General features: G+C 38.6%; 1 protein-coding gene across 1 annotated transcript in view; it reads right to left on the bottom strand.

The window, feature by feature from the left end:
* Positions 1-20472, bottom strand: part of LOC143986570 (ferroxidase HEPHL1-like) — a 172938-nt gene that overhangs the window by 68628 nt on the left and 83838 nt on the right. The window contains exon 6 of the mRNA XM_077484971.1: positions 4614-4779. Coding sequence (XP_077341097.1) covers positions 4614-4779 — 166 coding nt within the window. The remainder of the gene's footprint in view (positions 1-4613; positions 4780-20472) is intronic.

Here is a 20472-nt window from a genome sequence, read left to right on the forward strand (position 1 = left end):
TTCTTGCAGCCCTGGGGTCCTCGGTTTAAATCTTGGCCAGGATACTGCATGAAGTTTGTATGGGTTTATCACCCACATTCCAAAGATATGTCGGTAGGTTAATTGGCTCCTATCTAAATTAGCCCTGATGTATGTACAGTATATATGAATGTAAAATAGACATCTTAGATTGTAAGCAGGGACTGATAGGAAGTAAGTTGCCAGTGCTCTATAAATACTTTGCCAAGAAAAGAAAACTGCACACTAAGGCCTCTTTCACACCGACGTCCCGTTCAGGCCCGCCTGTCAGTTTTTTAGGCGGACCTGAACGGGTGCTCCATAGAGGTCTATGGAGCGTCGGATGTCAGCGGTGACATGTCCGCTGACATCCGACCCGCTCCGATCCGAAAAAGTGTAACGGAGGAAAAAGCTATTTTTCCATCCGTCTGCGGATCGGATCGGGTGACGACGGGCACTGCGGTCCGTCGTCATCCGATCTCCCATAGGGGAGAGCGGCGCTGTGACAGATCCGTCCCTGCGCAGTGTGCAGAGACGGAGCTGTCATCTCCCTGCTCAGCGGGGATCGGCGGAGTGATCCCCGCTGAGCAAACGGACATCCACGGGGCGGATCAGAACTGATCCGCCCCGTGTGAAAGGGCCCTTATAGTATCACAAAGTTCCAATGGTTTATTCAGCCATGCAACTCACGCAGTAAGTCCACTCCCTGACAACTTCATCCTTACAGCCATAATCAGAGATAATCTCTACAGTAATGCCTGTAACAGGATGAAATGCATCAGTAGCGGTGGATTGCATGGCTTTGAAGGGCCTGAAACCCCTGAGCAAACTTAGCTCTTTATTTTGCGTAGGAATAGGAGATTGGCTTCAATACTTCCAACTACGCCATTTTTATGATGGACTGGGCAAGGAGTGGCTTTGTAGGGGCATGAGTTTGTGGAACTGCGTCTATCTGACCAAAAATGTACACATGCCCTTTCTAAAATATATGGAATTCTCCTATATCATGCATTCCCTCACAGACCTTTTTTTATCTGGGACTGGGAGCTAGAATTAGGCCATGGATTGGCTCCTGAGGAATGGGATGAAGTTTTTTATCTTACATTTAAATCAACTTTAGCCTCCTATACACAAGAGAGAAATTATAACATTTTAACCAGATGGTCGTTGTCTGGCCCTATTAAATAAAATCAATCTGCCCATACCAGACCAATGTTGGAGATGTGGTGGGCCTAGTGGTACACATCTACACATGTGGTGGTCTTGCCCGGCAATAAAACCATACTGGTCTGCCATATTTTGCCATATTTTGCCAAAGTCACTTGATTACTGGCAAGATCTAGCAATAGACCCCGGAGGTTGCCCCTCTATCCCTGATCCCAGGATGTATTACATCTATTAACCCCCCTGGCGGTCTTCCCGAGTCTGGCTCGGGGTGGAATTTTTATACCAAAAGCGGTAACCCCGAGCCAGACTCGGGACTGCATCGCTGGATCCAGGAGGACGCTTACTTACCTTCTCCCTCGGATCCAGCGTTGTCTCCCCACTGTACGAGCGAGCCGTGTCTCGCTCGATCTATCACGGAGCCGATCTCCGTTCCCTGTGAGCGTTGCGACGCATGGGGACGGAGATCAGCGCCAAATTCAAAAAGTGAAACACACAGTATGCATACAGTATAATGTAATCTTACAGATTACATTGCTGTATGTAAATATTTCACATCCCCTTTGTCCCTAGTGGTCTGCCCAGTGTCCTGCATGCAGTTTTATATTATAAAAACTGTTCTTTATGCCTGGAAACTGGAGATTGTCCATAGCAACCAAAACTGTCCCTTTACATCAAAAATGATTTTAGACCAGCTAGAAAACAGCAATAATAAATTGGAATCACTCGCAGAATTGAGCGATTTGTGGGGAGATCCGTCATCAAATATTGAAAAGTAATGACAGTGACAATTCTGCAACTGAGCAAATTTCAGTGTTTTTGATTTGATTACATTATTGAATAATTTTTATTATTGTTATATTATTATTTGGTACAATTATTTATAGTTATTTATTATATTATAATTTATGATTTCATTTTTCAACTTTTATTATACCTGGGATGTCTGCTAGACTCTGGTTTGGACAGATTTAAGAGATTTATTCCTAAGAATTACAGGACTACAATATAAAACGCCAAATTTTCATGCAAAATAATTGTACCGCTTTTAGCACCTAAAATCTGAAATAATCGTACTGCCAGGGAGGTTAAAGGGGAAATATTTAAATTTTTACTGATGGCAGGTAGAGCTTTGATACCTAGATATTGTAAATTGGCAGTAATACCAACAATACGGGAATGGGTGGTAGAAGTATATTATGCTCGTAGCTTTAGCTAATAAAAACAATTTTAAGTTCAGGAAGGTTTGGACCCCAGGAGTGCAGTCTATTGAATCCCCTATATTCTTGCCCTTTATGAGGTAATAGACATTGGCAACTTTTATATATATATGTTAACCCTTGATTTAATAAACTTGGAATCGTGGCTGGGTTGGCTCATTGGACATCTCTTGCCCCCTGCCCGCCCCCCTTTTTTATTTTTTCTCCCCCTCCCTTTTAATAGGTTGGAGAATGATGTCTCTGATAGCAAATACTGCATTATAGTGCAATTAAATAATTTTTGTGTTGACAGTTGCTGTATGACATGACGATATGCATAAATGTTTCGTTTTTGGTAGTTAGCTTTAAGTAGATTCAACGATAACAAATAGATTTTCTGATGTTATATGTCATATTTTTCAAAAATACAAATGTATTAAAAAACTAAGAAAAAGAGAACTTGTTGCAGCTTGAAGCAGTGGGTTCCACAGGAAGCTATATAAAATCTGCAATAAATAAGCAAACCTGTACTGAAAGTAATATCCGTTGCTTTTGCTGATATTCCTTCAGAAAATGCTAAATGCCTTATGCTGCGTACACACGGTCGGACTTTCCGGCAGAAAAAGTCAGACGGAATTTTTTTCATCGGATATGTGTATGCCTCATCTGACTTTTTTTTTTTTTATTCTAACGGACCTAGAAATAGAACATGTTTTAAATATTTCTGACGGAATCAATTCCTATCTGGAAAACCGCTCGTCTGTATGCTGTTCCGACAGACCAAAAACGGCGCATGCTCTGAAGCAAATACGAGACAGCAGCTATTGGCTACTGGCTATTGAACTTCCTTTTTCTAGTCCAGTCGTACGTGTTGTAATTCACCACGTTCTAGACAGCGGAACTCCGTCAGAAAAATGTCAGAGTTTATTCCAACGGAAAAACCGGCCGTGTGTACGCAGCATTACAGTCATGTTGACGCTCATGCTTAAATGCTTACTGAGTCCGGTTGGGCTTAAAGGCAATGCATACTTTTAAAACATCTCACTCATTTGCGTACCTGAAGCATTCTTATCTCCACTACCACTCATTACCAACCTTTAGCTTGTTCCTCACTACGCTTCAGCTTGATCCAAACCTACAACCACTTGTTACAGACCTTTGGTGTGTTTACTGACTGCGCTTCTGCTTGATCCGAAACTGCTTATCAGCTACTGGATCCCATCTTGCTCCCTTCCTGGTGGGGCAATTCTGAGGACCACAACCTGGTACTAACATGCAGCAAAACTATCTCCACCATCAGGAATGAAGTGAAGTGAAGTGAATACCAGTTAGTGCTTGGACCCCACGCCTTGGGTGAGCCTGTGTCATCTGCCAGGGTGACCTGCTTGTGTACTTGTCCAGCTACTGGTCTCTGAGCCTGACCCTGACCATGAAACCACTACATTTCCATATTGTTCCATTGTTTCAGAACTGTCATCAAGGGATCAGTGTCCAGCTATGTGTCTTCAGACACATGCTAAAAGCCCTCAGCTGTGTATATACCGAGAATATTTAATAAAAACATCTCTGGTACATTAACTATCTCTGGTAAAAAACACAAATCACAGCCACACCATTAAAAAAAGTACCTTCTTTTTTACAGCTTTCTTCTTAGCCCTTGTACACACGGTCGGAGAATCCGTTGGAATGTGTCCTATCGGAGCATGTCGTCAGATAATCCGACTGTGTGTGGTATGCATCGGACTGATTCCGTCGGAATATCCGTCGGATCCAATTTTCCAACATGTTGGAAATATTTCCCGACCAACTGGGGCGATCGGACATACTCCGATCATGTGTAGAGAATTTTGATCGGACCAAGTGCCACGCATGCTCAGATCAAATTCTTACATCAAAGCTATTGGCTACTAGCCTGAATATAGTGCCATCGTAACGAAATTACGTCATCACGTTCTGAAAAATGGGATTTTTCACCAACTTTGTCCGACCGTGTGTATGCAACAGTTTCGGACAAGATCCGACGGACAAAATCCGACGGGCAAAATCCAACGGATTTGGTTGTGGAAATCTCCGACCATGTGTACAGGGGTTTAGAATGTTTTGCTCACTACAATTTTTTTAGAATGTTTTTACTGCACTGAAGGCATCTACTGTATAGAAATGATTTTCATATATAGTTCCAGGTGCAACATGAAATTTCACAACCTAAAGTGAACAAAGTCTAATGACATGACAACTATTTCATGAAATTACCTCTCTGGGTCATCTAAAGGCCTGTTGGCGAACATGTCGTAGTTCTTTGGTGCGTAGTCCCAGAGTACTTTCTCTGCAGCAATAAAATATCTCTGCACAGGTCCCAGCGGCAGAGGCACAGGAGCCGCTCCACAATTTCCAACGTTATATAAGCCCAACATGCCGGCTAGGAATAGAAAAAGAAAAAATATTAGAGCATAAATAAAAATAAACGTATCAAGCCCCTATGGCCTCTCTGAAGGAGCCCAACATACACAAGTTCACATTATCGCAGTCTATTGTTGGTGTAACAAAATTGCACGATTGAGAAAAACAGAGGCTGCTATTACTTATGTAGTGCATCCCTTGTGCTAGCCGCTGGTGAATAGGGATACCCCCCCACCCCCGGTATAGCCAGGCACACCGAATTTCCACAGGCTCACTTGAGACAGGAAACAGTCTAGAAACCTTTTTTATTTTATTTTTTATTTGGAGGTTAATGTATTTGGATGGGGATGGGGGTATTATGGGATGCTCACTTGACTGGAACAAAAGTCTCTTCAGGGACACTCTAATTGCATACGCTCTCTGTATATACTCCTCTTCCTCCAGCACATCATTTGCTTGCAAAAACAACTCAGACCCAACTGATTTTACTGTGTAGTAAATTTGACAAAGCACTCGGCCAGATTAAGTAAAAGCAGGCAGGGACCTCAGGTCCCTTTGGTGTGTAGAAAACATCCAGTGTCCAGCTACATTCCTGTGGCTACTGCTCCCAGCATCACCTCTTCAGGCACTGCCAGCCCACCTAGCGGCAGCTGCCCCTTTCACTGTCCCTCCTGGTTACTTCCCACAGTCCTTCCAGACTGTCTCACTCATCAGCCACGTGACTATTTTCTCCCTGGAGATCTCGCAGACGTGTTAGCTGGCTCCTGCTGTTCTCACTCTTGCTCTAGACAGGACTCTTCCATGTGTCAACTGTGCCAGACTAGGGGGCTACCCTCAAGGGCCTTTGACAGCCTCCTCAGCGTTCCATCTCCAGCTTCCACCCAAACGCCACACTGCCCCTGTTGGTCTGATTATGAGTATTTAAGAGGGGGCCTACCCCCTGCCAGACCATTTGCTGGGGATCAGCTGGGGCCCCCCTCAATACTCCAAGAAGCTCCTCTGAACCTCCCTTCCATTCTTTGAAAAATGTATCAAAGGATCCAGCAAGTAGGAGGAGGTGCCAAATGTGCTGCCTGATGAGTCATCCAACTTCCCTGGATCACTCCCCCCGACCCAGATTCAATAGAGGCTTGGCTGCTAGCATAGACAAACAATTTACCTACACTACAGAAAAAAAAACCTATGTACAACCTAGCATTAGAGGGTGCTACACTTAGCTCTGCTCCTGCTAATGCTAGGTGCATGGCTGTTATGCTGATCTCTTTGCTTAAATACCTTTAGTTTTGAAGCCAATGCATCAGCATGAAAGCCAGGTAACTAGCGTTCTCAAAAAGTGATTAGTATTGGCAGCCCCAGTGTTCATATTAAATGAACTTGACTCTCAAAGTCAACCTCTGCCAAAAGGAATACTTTTAATGCAAGCCAACTAACCCCCACATCCAACCTTTCTGGGAAAGGTAGGCTTGTTTTTTTATATATACTTCCTGTTCTCCTTTGCCTAGATAAAGGGGTCTCCAAACTTTCTAAACAAAGGGCCAGCTTACTGTCTTTCAAAGTTAAGGGGGGGGGGGGGGGGCAGATTGTGGCCAGTGGGAGTAGAAAATGCCTCAGCATCAGTGCAAGTAAGCAATATCCCATTGGTTTTTGTGAGTGCCCCATTGTTGATATCAGTGGGAGGAATAGCACCTCATCATTGGTGTCTGTGGGAGGAATAGTGCTCCACCACTGGTGTCAGTGAGAAGAATGATGCCCAATCATTAGTGTCAGTTGTGGATGCAATAATGCCCCAAAGGCTGGATAGAGGCAAGCAAAGAGCCACATCCTCCCCAGGGCCGCAGTTTGGAGACCACTGTCTAGATGATGGGGCCCTCTTTGCTCCTGTAATATCATCCCAAGGGCCACCAAGATCTTCAATCTGTTGGAGCCGGAAACCTCTTGGATCACATATCTGGTGTTGATTGGCAGGGAGGGTTATCAGCAATAACAACACCAACAAACTGCCTCCTTAGCATATGTAGCAACATAGCCCTTTGTGGCTGCTCAGGGTGAAAAGGCAGTAGAGAATTCATTGCAGACCCTGCAGCATTGTCTCCCTTCTGAAGTAAGACCAGAGAGCTGACTGAATAAACTAGGCTTACATTTAACAAAATAAACAAGATTTGGTAAATGCAAAATGACTCAGAAATTATACTGGGTCCAGCGACTCAGTGGCCTGAAAGATCCCAGGGTGATTTTCCACCACCCAATATTCTTAGGTTCTATGTTGTAGAGCTTTTAGTTGAGTCCAATGGCATTAGCAATTTCATTTTCTAAAAGAATGCAAAACCCACTAAAAGGGGTGTTCCGGCCACCTTTTTTTAAAAATAAGGACACTTACCTGTCCAGTGAGCCCACGATGTGCCCCCCCCCCCCCCCGATCCATTCATCTTAACGAAGGGAAACAGGCAGTGCAACCTTGTGGCTTTACTTGCCGTTTCCTACTGCGCATGCGCGAGTCGCATCGCGCTTTGTGAATGGCCCTGTTGTTTTCTGGGACACACACGTCCCAGAAGGCCACGGGGCCGCTCGCCGAAGAGGAGGAAGTGCCACGGAATAGGTAGAGGCTGATTAGGAAGACTGCCTAGCAACAGAGGTTTCTGGTAAGTTAAAAAAAAAAAAAAAAAACACATAAAAAAAAATTTTTTTAAGAATATTAATGCTATTTTTTATTTTAGGGTGGCCCTCCACTTGAAAGCAAACAAGAATGAGGTTTCAGGATAGAAGATTTCAACTAAGACAACTGGCACCAGCACATTAAATGTAAGTATCGTCCCTTGCACTGATTTATTTTTGAATAATTAAGTGAAGGTTTTGAGGAGAGATCTTCAGATATATGACTAGCCTTCAAAGGGATCTATAATGGTTGTAGGTCCATTTTTCTTCAATTTTATTTTTACATTACCCTTTTTATAACTGTTTTTGGCTACCTACATACAATTTTTGCGTGCCTAGAGCAGAAGAGGTTATCTAAAGAGGCAGCAGATGCTGCCCTAACTCCACTTTTGTTGAGAAAAAAACATTCATCTTTGGGTGATAAATGTACATTGCAAGGATTTTAACAAACTTTGTTGCAGATTCCTGCCTTTTATTATTTTGAATAAATCCCTGTGCGTTTGTCTGTGTCCAAGTGAATCTAATGGGAGTGGTTTCATAATTATCAATCAGCTGCTGGACCTGTAGGGCTCTAATGGGGAAAGTGTCAGGGTCTGCACTTTGGACGCGATTTCCTATTGGGAGTAATAGAAATTTTTGTTGCAGGGGATGCCTGAAATCTGACTTGTATATTAGTGCAGACTTCTTGAAAAATCAGTGAGCCAATCACACAAGCAGGAAATTATGTTTCTGGGAGACGTTCTGTACACATTCTGGGTACAGAACACGTCCAGCTGTATTGCATCAGGTAGCCATGTTACATTGCATTTTACAGAAAATTACAGAGCTGTAGATTGAAAAGGAAAGGTTATTTTTAATAACATTCAATTACAATATGACTCATGTTGCAATTATATTTGCTATAATATTTTTTTTCCCCACAAAAGTGGAGTTACCCTTTAAAGATAAAGTGGTAGAACACAGGAGTGCAGTTTGTTCTACACACTTGTGACCCGTTTTCAGCCAACAGTGCATTAAAGTCAGCTAACAGCTGACGTCACTCAGTCGGTCCAGGCTTGGGATACACCCAGATGTCTAGACTGACATCTGGCTTGGCCTATCAGCGATCCACTGAGAGCCTGAGACAGCCTCTGCTACCCCCTCCACAGCCCAGTGCTCCAGTGAGTGCTGGAGAAACAGAGCAGAGAGACGACTGACAGTCACAGCTCTCTGCTCAGAGTGGAAGGAGAGAACAGGGTGATCCGTGGTGTTTAATCACTCAGTACTCACTGCAGAGCCAGTGGGGAACAGATTCAGCATCAGATCGATGCCGCATCCACCTAGGCGAGTATAAATGTTTGTTTTTTTGTAAGTCCATGCTTCTCTGTTAAAGCTTCATTTAGTGATTGAAACATCAGACTCAGCTCCTTGATATGGAACGAATCGTTGTGATGATGCATTGCTCTGCCTGAATCATTTGTGTGTAAATTTCCTCTTGAGCTGTGTTATATTCTTAATATCTAAATTTTAATTTGCTTTATTATACTTTATTCAGAATATAATTTTTCCATACTGTGTGAAAGAAAACTTTGAGTCAATTAATTCTATGTTATGACTTGCATAGTTGGAAAAGTAAACATTTAAAACCTGTCAGGATTTTGATAAATGTTGTTTATGTTAAATTCTGCAGTTCATTATATATATGTTTTTAGAAAGTCATTTCTATGTAATTGAGAAGCCCTATGTCATTGAGAAGTCCTATGTAAATTGAGATGATATTTTTCTAAGAGTCTGAAATTACCTTCCCCCTTACATCCGGTCATTTTAGGCTGTGGAGCTGTGTTTTAAGTGTTAACATATGGTAGCTTGACTATAAGTAACCACTAATTAGCCCACACTTTTGTAAAGGAGGAGTTATCTTTCGGGCGGGAGATTAGAGAATGGTTGATATAGTCATAAGATTTGGGGTCTGGCCCTCTCTTGATTTTCAGCAGCCTAGAAAGACACATCTCATGCTCACAGATCTTTCCAGCATACAAAGGGTTATTCGGACATTTTAAATAAGTACAATAGACCACATGGCTTGATATATTGATAAGAAACAAAGATACTAATGATTATCATTGTACTATTTTTGTAAGTATTCTTTTCTATTTAAATGTGTACAAATAAATACACATTTTTGAATTACGCTGACTCAGAACTAATTAAGGAAATTCGTCTCACAATCTCGGTCTCACCATATATACTTAAGACTTTGAAATATTTATTTATTTGCAAGCAATATTTTACATTGGCGAAGTCATCCAGTCAATCATAAGTCAGAAGTTTTTTTTTCAACTTCCATTCTTTGATCAGAGGGGAAATGAAGTGATGAACAGAATTAAACTTTGCAAATATTGAAAAGAACCTAGAAGGAAATTTGATCGATTGATTGTGAAAGACCGGAGAATTTCAGATATACAGTCTTGAAAGACGGTGGACAGCGGGAAAACTGACGAGTTTTATATTTGGTGAGTAGAAAAGTAATATGGAATTTGTAGATGTTTTAGCTGATGAAAGTACATTAGAATTTAAAGGTTTATCGAAACAGGTCTCTGATGCTGTTTTATGGAAATCAATGTATGATCAATGCTTTCAGGCAAATGCTGACATTGAGAAGGATAGATTCTCATTAGTTAAAACAAAGAAAAAAGTACGTAATGTAATGAAGCTTGTTAAGAGTTATAATACTATGGTGTTTGATATGCCAGGAAAACAAAGTCAAAGTGTAACTGAAAATGTACTTTTTGAACCTAGTTGTTCAAGTTGTGAAACTTTTTGCACGTATATTGAGCATTTAGAGAATGCAATAGAAATTGCAGCAAAGCAGGAGAAGAAATATACTGAACAATTATTGATTGAAAAAGTTCAATTGGAACATAAAATGAATGCATTATTGCAATCCTTTAAAGAGGAAGTAAACCCTTTCAAACCACTTTGACCTACAGGTAAGCCTAGATTAAGGCTTACCTGTAGGTCCAAGCAATATCTCCTAAACCTATATGGTTTAGGAGATATTTGCCCGAAAATGGACACCGCTGTCTACGGCGCATGCGCCATAGACAGCTGCGCGCAGGCGCACTAAATGCGGCAAGTCCAAGAATGGATTTGCCTAATTTGTCGACTCCCGTGCGCATGCGCGGGAGTGACGTCATCGCGGCTTCGCCGAATGGCAGCGGCGGAGCTGCGAGACGCGACTCCCGTGCGCATGCGCGGGAGTGACGTCATCGCGGCTTCGCCGCTGTGTTTCGTCGGAGCTGCGAGACGCCACCAGCAAGATGGATGCGGCGGACTACAGGGGACAGCGGCGACTTCGCTGGCTCCTGTGTCAGGTAAGTGACACATAATGAGCTACTATGCGATGCATAGTAGTCCATTATGCTTTACCTTTGCAGGGAAAAAAAGAGGAAGTAAACTCATCAGGGTTTACTTCCTCTTTAAAGAGAAAGAAAGTCAAATTGCTTTTTTGACTCAGGAAAAGACTGCACATGCTCAGTGTTTAAAAATAGAGGATGGTGAACATGTGACAAAGGCAGACTTGAACGTCATATCTTATGATGAGTCAAATGTTAATATTTCCTCAGACAATGAGAGTGGGAAGTCAGTTGACTTAAATAATACTGATATTAAGCAGAAATGTAAATTTTCATCGTCATATGCTCAGAGAAAAGTTTATGCAAAAAGAGCAAATTTTAAACGAAATATATCTAGGATTTGTTTGTTGGCTAATAATAATAATAATAATAATAATACACAAAAGAGGTTGTATTATCCGAAAATTTTGCCCAGGCGTCAAGAGGTTTATTCTGCACGGTGCAATAACTTAAAATATAGAGGTCATAATCAAATTTATGTTTCTTCTAAGACCCAAAGACAAAGATTGCAAACTGAAAATAGTCCATTAAGACAGGAAAGGTTTCATTATGTAGCATATAACACTTTGAAAACAGTTAGCAGTTTTTAAAATTAACTGCAGATATGGTAAGAATTTTCTGGTTGATGTTTACTGGCTATGAATAAAGGATTGATTTGAGTTTAAAAGATTTGGTTTTGACGTTTGGAATATTATTGAGGACTTTGATATAATTTTAATATTTTCAAGGATAATCTATTGGATTATTATTTTTTTATCAATGTTTCATTGTCATGAGTATTAAGTTTTATTTTTGTTTTGTTCTGGCTGAACATTGAAAGGTTTAGTTCACTTGAAAAGAAGAATAGTAAAGAATAGTTTTGTATTCAGTAACTGAAGACCTTTTCAGCATGGTACTCAATTAGTAATTGAATGAATAAGACAACAAAGAGAGACAGAGAGAATTGATGAGCTTATATTTGTTGATGGTTCAAGATATTGTATGTCAGCCAATTATTGCAGTAGGTATTCAACTTGAAGCAGTAAAAACTGCATTGACTATTGACAGAAGAGAGGTTCATTAGTGATTTATAGTGATAGCTCATATGTTGTACGTTCTCTCGCTGATTATTTACCTATTTGGAAAAGTAGAGGTTTTGTGGATTCATCCAATAAGACTCTTGTGCAGAAAGAGACATTAGAAGCAGTTTTTGACCTTGCAGAGAGTAATCCTCTTGCATATGCTATTGTAAAAATGTCAGCACATAAATGATGATAGTGAGTTATCTGTAGGTATTGGAACAGCAGATTCTTTGGTAAAGGAAGCAGCTTTGCATGGGAAGTTAGTAGTTCAACCTGAAATGGTATCAATTAATGTTGTGAGGAAAATAGACACACATATTCCTTTAATTTCAGAGAAAAAAAAGGTCACAACATTTTTTGTTCTCATCGGATGTCACAAAATTATCGTTTTGGTCATTAGACCATAAGTTTGTGTCATGACTATAAAGGATTTTTGTGTTTTTTATATATCACAACACCTACAGGTGGGATTCACTAATGATGATGCTTTAACTATTGTTTAGATGTTGATTAATCATGTTTTTATAGTTTGGGGTATATCAGCAAACCTCAGTAGTGACAGAGGATGTGTAATATCTTGGGAATAGAACAGAGATTTCATGTATCATATTATCTACAGTCTGCAGGTATTATTGTGAGGATGTATCAGATAATTAAATCTAGGATTGATAAATATCGTTGGACAAAGAAAATATTTGGGTTGATGTTGTTCCAGTTATTTTTTAATGGATGTAAGAAGCACAATTTTTGCTGCTACAAAGTATTCTCCTTTTGAGTTTAAAAGAGAAAGGAAAATGGCGTTTGTGTTGCCTCGTGAAGTCAAAATTGGTTGCAGATGTTATACAAAATGGTTTCTCTATATTTTTTCAGTTGACAAAGGAAGTTAATTCATGATAAAAAGTGTCTTTGTTCTAGCTAAAAATATTTTTTTATAGTTTTTATATTACAATGTTTCTTGATTAAGAGATTATTAAGAAATAATTTGTATATATATTGATAAGGTAAAAAGGTTTGTGTATGTTTAAAATGTTTTTATACAAAGGGTTATTCATAGCAACCCTTAGGAATTTAGAATGAGTAACACCCATTGTTTTAGAAAGGTGGGAGGGAAAATGCTCATTCTGTGGAACTGTCCTGCTCAGATGAACCTTTGAAAGGAAAATAAGGTGGGGGCTGTTTTTTTGTTTAGGAGTGATACACAGACAAATAATGGAGTACACACATTCCAGTGAAATTTTCATTCCAGTACACATAAGACATATATATATATATCATGAAGAATTGTTATTAAATCCACGCACATATCGGATTTAATCTTCATTGTAAGAATAATCTATTTTTGATATTCTACAATAATTGATATTGTTTTTTGTAACATTTTGTTATTTTGTTGTTAAACCAAAAATTATCTTTTATACAAGATAAGCGGTCTATCAAGTAGACCAGGAACAGAAAGGTTTATTTAAAATAAAATTAGATATTGTTGACACAAGTCTAAGACAGAAAAGATAAAGATGATTAAAGAATTGTTACATGTGAGGTCACACCCAGAGATGGTGAAATGCACGTCACAGAGTTTCAGGAGTTGAAACATGGAAAAGTAATTGGGAAGGTTCATGGACATTTTGGGATGTTCAAGGGGTACAAATACTTTCTCAAGTTCAGTGAAACATGTATGTAGAAAAATGTGGGTATAACAAATTTTATATTCCGAGATAATGATGCTGCATTCCTTTTTTCAGGAATGAATAAATATCTAATCTGGAGGAATCATGGATCCCAAAAAGATGAAAAGATGTCGGATCAACAAAAGAAAAGTTTTAAAGAGAGAAAGTGTATCATCATTACAGGATGCATCTTTTCCCTAGTGACAATTTTATTTGTGATAAGATATATCAAGAACTGCTCAAGTTATGCAAAGACTAACAGGATTGAAGAATTACACAACAAAGATCATATGTTATTCAGAAATAAGAGAGATGTAGACATTGATATCAATGCAGATGAACTGAAAAATAAGAACATTGATATCATTACAAAGGATAAAAATGATAGAGTTATTGATATTAATGCATATGATAAAAATCATAATTTTTGAGATGTTGATATTAATACAGCAGAAGATTTGTATGGATTTTTATGTATAGGACACAGATATGATTGTTGTTTACAATTGTATTTCATTCACAGCAATAATATTGAAATCAAAGTTAAAATAGAATCCAAAACAAAGTTTGTTAAAATGCAGGGATCTTATAGACTAAATAACAAAACCGGAACTTTTGAATGTAACATATTGTTGAGGAGTTTCTGGTCTATATATTTAAAAGGTAATGAGTCAACAATTTGGTCTGGAGATGTTACTAATATTATGACAAGATCTGGGAAAATACTTTATTCCTTTGATCAATTTTATTATCTTTTTCAAAGTTTTGTAAAGATATTAAATCCAAAATATTTAGACATCATTGGAAATGAAAAAGGAGAAGTTGTAAGAACATGGGATTTTAAAGTAACAAGGGAATTTACTCAAATAAGGGTCAAAATTGATATTTTTATAGTTGATAAGATTGTTCCAGAAATTAATATTTTCCCACAATCTCTGAAAATTATGGAAGATAAAGATAATTTGCATTTGATATGTGATACAAAAATATCTTTACCTCAAAATTCATTGTTGACTTGGAAAAGGAATGATGAGTTTTTGGGTAGTTTTCTTTATAGTTCTACTATCATAATTCATAGAGGAATTTTTGGTAGTGTGAATTGGATCAATGATACATTTGTTTATCAACAAATGAGAGTATCTTTGAATGATACTGGCATATATGAATGTTGCATATCAATAGAAAATTATCCGGTGAAATGTGATAAGGCAAGTGTTATTGTTATGTCTCCAAGGAAAACTCCATGTGTTAATAAGAAAAGTTTCTCTGCAAGTCCTTTTCAGATTAACCATTTCCAATCCAGAACTCTTTTGAGAGAAGGAAAGTTTGTCATTATTTTGTGGAACTTTAATGTTTCAGAATGGAAAATTTCTACAAGGTTTCCACAATGTCAAGGACATTTGGTTAATATGGAATTGGGTATTGAGAGATGGTTTGGAATTAATAATAGAAATCATAACAGAAATAAGCGTGGTATTGTTGAAGGTATTTTAGGAGGGATTGGCACAATCGGGAGTATAATAAATAGTATGGATATTAATACTTTAAAGTCTGATCTAGAAACCGCTGGTTTAGTGAGAAGTAATGGTATTAAAATACAAAGACACTTAAATCAGATTTTAGAAAATATGGTAATTAAAACTGCTAATATAATGGGTCCATCTATTTTACATCTTCAAAATATTACTCTTGATTTGATGAGAAATGAACAACATTCTCATATACCCAGAGCATGCTTAGAGATTCAAACGGAATATTCCACTAATTTTAAAATAATTGCGCAAGCATTTCAGAGTGGAATAACTCCTCTTGGCATTTTACAGTATTTGCCCAAAGAATATTTATATGTGATAAATCATACAGATTTATGGGTAAATAAATGGATAGGATGCAAGCAGGACATATGTTATAGTTCTTCTATGATTCCAATAGCCGGAAAAGAACAAATTTTTGTTCCAATCACTGTTTTTGGATTACCTGTTAGTAATACACAATTATTATACTATAAATTACAGTATACAGATTTTGTATTTAACAATGAAAATTCTGAATTAGAACAATTAGATTTGTCATCATGTTTACAATTCCAGTCTAAAATTATATGTTTACCTAATCAAGATAAAAGCATATTTCATTCTTGTTATCATAATCACACATTATGTTCAGCAAGAATTGAAAATAGAATAAGTTCTGAATTAATTACTCGTGTAGATAAAAAGAAGGTTTGTTTTCAGATTATGTCAGATACAGAAAGGGTTAAAACTTTTTTCTCTTCTTGTACAAATACAGAAAACCTAAATCAAGGGTTGTATTGTATAGAAGGAGACATTGTTGCAATAAGTATTAATGGGTTGAGAACAAATTTAACAAATATGTTTATGAAAAATATTAGCGCTCTTCCTACACAGTATAATATTTCCCAAATAGATGAATTTCCATGGGAAAAATGGGCAAATATAATTAAAAAGGATCAAGGTTTATTAATAGCTTTGGCTAAGGAATTGCAGAATGCAGAAGTATTGTTTAAACATGAACAAGGTAATTTGCAAGAAATATCGCATCAATGGTCAGAATTTTCAGGAAGTAATTGGTGGAAAACATTTAGTAATAGTGTATCCATTTGGGGAAAAACTTTGATAACTTCAGCAGCAGGAAATATTTTATCACATCCTATTGTAATTATTTTTATTATTATCATGTTATTTCTTATATTCCAGTTATGTTTGATGTTTAGAATGAAAAAATTATATTATCGAATTAGAAGTGATATTAAGAAAGGAGATGATTTGTTACAAAGTAAGTTGAAAAGGAAAATTGGGTTTTGAAGGTACGAATTCAATTGTACATGACAAAACATTTGGAGTTATTGAATCAAAGTTTGTTTGAATGTGACATGAATGTTGATGAATGAGTTTTTATCTGAAAAATATGATTAGTATTCATATTTCAGAGGGGAATGTTATATTCTTAATATCTAAATTTTAATTGGCTTTATTATACTTTATTCAGAATATAATTTTTCCATACTGTGTGAAAGAAAACTTTGAGTCAATTAATTCTATGTTATGACTTGCATAGTTGGAAAAGTAAACATTTAAAACCTGTCAGGATTTTGATAAATGTTGTTTATGTTAAATTCTGCAGTTCATTATATATATGTTTTTAGAAAGTCATTTCTATGTAATTGAGAAGCCCTATGTAATTGAGAAGTCCTATGTAAATTGAGATGATATTTTTCTAAGAGTCTGAAATTACCTTCCCCCTTCCCCCTTCCCCCGGTCATTTTAGGCTGTGGAGCTGTGTTTTAAGTGTTAACATATGGTAGCTTGACTATAAGTAACCACTCATTAGCCCACACTTTTGTAAAGGAGGAGTTATCTTTCGGGCGGGAGATTAGAGAATGGTTGATATAGTCATAAGATTTGGGGTCTGGCCCTCTCTTGATTTTCAGCAGCCTAGAAAGACACATCTCATGCTCACAGATCTTTCCAGCATACAACGGGTTATTCGGCCATTTTAACCCCCCTGACGGTATTCCCGAGTCTGGCTCGGGGTGGAATTTTCATACCAAAAGCGGTATCCCCGAGCCAGACTCGGGACTGCATCGCTGGATCCAGGAGGACGTTTACTCACCTTCTCCCTCGGATCCAGCGTTGTCTCCCCGCTGTACGAGCGAGCCGTGTCTCGCTCGATGCATCACATCGCCGATCTCCGTGCCCTGCGAGCGTTGCGACGCACGGGGACGGAGATCGGCGCCAAATTCAAAAAGTGAAACAAACAGTAAACATACAGTATAATGTAATCTTACAGATTACATTGCTGTATGTAAATATTTCACATCCCCGTTGTCCCTAGTGGTCTGTCCAGTGTCCTGCATGCAGTTTTATGTAATAAAAACTGTTCTTTATGCCTGGAAACTGGAGATTGTCCATAGCAACCAAAACTGTCCTTTTACATCAAAAATGGTTTTAGACCAGCTAGAAAACAGCGATAATAAATTGGAATCACTTGCAGAATTGAGCAATAGCGATTTGTGGGGAGATCCGTCATCAAATACTGAAAAGTAATGACAGTGACAATTCTGCAACTGAGCAAATTTCAGTGTTTTTGATTTGATTACATTATTGAATAATTTTTATTATTGTTATATTATTATTTGGTACAATTTTTTATAATTATTTATTATATTATAATTTATGATTTCATTTTTCAAACTTTATTATACCCGGGATGTCTGCTAGACTCTGGTTTGGACAGATTTAAGTGAGTTATTCCTAAGAATTGCCGGACTACAATATAAAACGCCAAATTTTCATGCAAAATAATGGTACCGCTTTTAGCACCTAAAATCCGAAATAATCGTACCGCCAGGGAGGTTAAATAAGTACAATAGACCACATGGCTTGATATATTGATAAGAAAGAAAGATACTAATGATTATCATTGTACTATTTTTGTAAGTATTCTTTTCTATTTAAATGTGTACAAATAAATACACATTTTTGAATTACGCTGACTCAGAACTAATTAAGGAAATTCATCTCACAATCTCGGTCTCACCATATATACTTAAAACTTTAAAATATTTATTTATTTGCGAGAAATTACAAGCTGCTGAGATTTGTTAACACCAGGTTTTGCATCATAACAGCAAAGTAACAATATGGAAAAGTTGAAAAGGAGTCCAAAACTCTACCAACTGTCCAAAAGGAGAATGCAATATATGTTTAGACAATGCTAAATTTCAAAAAGACCTTTTTACATTTTATTTTCAGTATCATCCACCAAGAACATTATTTTAGCCAGCAGAGTAGACAGATAATACCAATACGTTAAGAAATACTTAGAAGGGTGAGAAACCCTTTGTTTGAGAAAATGACTAGAACAGCTAGTTTACAGAAACAGCTTTAAATCACTTTACTATTGTAAACTAGACATCATTTTTAGAGGGAATGTACAGCAGTTTCACATTTATATTTTTCTTCATTTATTTACAATGGTTCTGGGTAAAAAAAAAAAGATAGACAAAAAATATTTTTCTCTTTAGCTCAGTCTAGTAAACATTTTAAATGAAGTCCCATTCATCTCTCTAGTTTGTTTATGCCAGGGATAAGCAATTATCAGACCTCCAGCTGTTGCAGAACTACAAGTCCCATGAGGCATAGGAAGACTCTGACAGCCACAAGCATGACACCCAGAGGCAGAGGCATGATGGGAGTTGTAGTTTTGCAACAGCTGGAGGTCCACTAATTGCATATCCCTGGTGTATGCCATTGGGTTCTTGGATCTATCATTTCTGACATTGTAACAATCACCTTGTTTATGTCTCTGTTTAATGTATGATGTGATTTTTTTTGCAACACTTTCTCTAATCTCTAACTATAAGCATGATCTCCCCCACCAATACCCTTTCCATTTGTATTTCTTGTGTTTTCATTTTACAAATTTTTTAAATTTTGCACATGATATTCCTGTTTGAGCATCTACTTTATTTTAGATGTTTCTTTTTATATGTATTTGCGTGTACTCATACTCATGCAATTTCACGCACATTTGTGGTGCAAATGCTTGAAAATGTATTCCTGCGTTCTCATTCTGCACAATATACAAATGGGCGTAAATTACTGACCTGATAATTTTTTTTACTGAAGAATGCACAGTGCCTGTTTACACACCTGTGTGCATAGGCACATTACAATTAATGAGCTGTATTTAAAAAACAAAAAAGGCGTGTTTTTTCAAGCTGCAAGTGTGCAAGAGGCCTAAAAAGTATAATGTCCACCCTATTGAATGGGAAAGTAGAAACAATGACTATATGCATGCATTATTATTATTATTATTATACAGGATTTATACAGCGCCAACAGTTTGTGCAACGCTTAACAAAATAAAATCAATGCCTATCCACAAAAGTATAAAGTAGGCTGGAATTTCCCAATATTAACCACTTGCCGCCTGCAATATAGCAGAATGACGGCGGCAAAGTGGTTTCAATAACCTGACTGGGCGCTATATGACGTCCCGGTGGCGCGCATCACGGCGATCGTTGTTGCAGTGTGTCAGTCTGACACCCCGCAACACCAATCTAGGTAAAGAGTCTCTGACAGAGACTCTTTACCACGTGATCAGCCCTGTCCAATCACGGCTGATCACGATGTAAATACAGTAGGAAGAGCCGGTAATCGTAGAGGAAATCCGATCTGCGGCTCTCCTGACAGGGCGGGGTCTGTGCTGATTGTTTATCAGCGCAGCCCCCCCTCGGATCCCGTCCAGGCCCACCATAATGCCGCCAAGGACCACCAGGGATGCCACCACACTGGACCACCAGGTATGGCCCCCCGCTCCAGACCTCCAGGGAAATGCACATCTGTGCCCAGGCATCTGCCAATCAATGCCCACTGACAATGCCTACCACTGCCAGTGCCACCAGGGATGCCCATCAGTGCCTCATATCAGTGCCGTGTATCAGTGCCCATCAGTGCCACATATCCATGGCTCAAGTCCTGCGGGAACGCATGGGAATGGAGTTCCTGTACTTTTTCCACAACAGGAACTCAGTTCCCATTAGCAGCCGTGTCCTGCAAGACTTTGAAGTATGCGAGCTGTGTGGCAGGTGCTACACCAGCAGCCGCCGACACAGCTCGCAATAGTAAGTGCCGCACACCAGGGGTGGACTGACCATTCAGGCATTGCCAGTAGGGGGCCCCATGACAGCTTCCGCTTCGATCTAAATGTTAATCACAGCTAGCTGATGGGTAGATCAGGTCCCTGCCGCTAAGAGATTGTATTTAGTCAGACCTCTCGTGATGTGCTCCTCCCCGCCGGCCCCTCCTGATTTTCTGTCTCCTGCATACTTGCTCTGTGAGTCCCGCTGAATCCCCCCTCCTCTATCTTCAGTGCCATATGATGAGGAGGAGCACAGCTATTCTGCTCACAG

This window comes from Lithobates pipiens, unplaced genomic scaffold, assembly GCF_037356315.1.
Source record: "Lithobates pipiens isolate NorthernLeopardFrog02 unplaced genomic scaffold, aLitPip1_a1.2 Scaffold_17, whole genome shotgun sequence".
Classification (NCBI taxonomy): domain Eukaryota; kingdom Metazoa; phylum Chordata; class Amphibia; order Anura; family Ranidae; genus Lithobates; species Lithobates pipiens.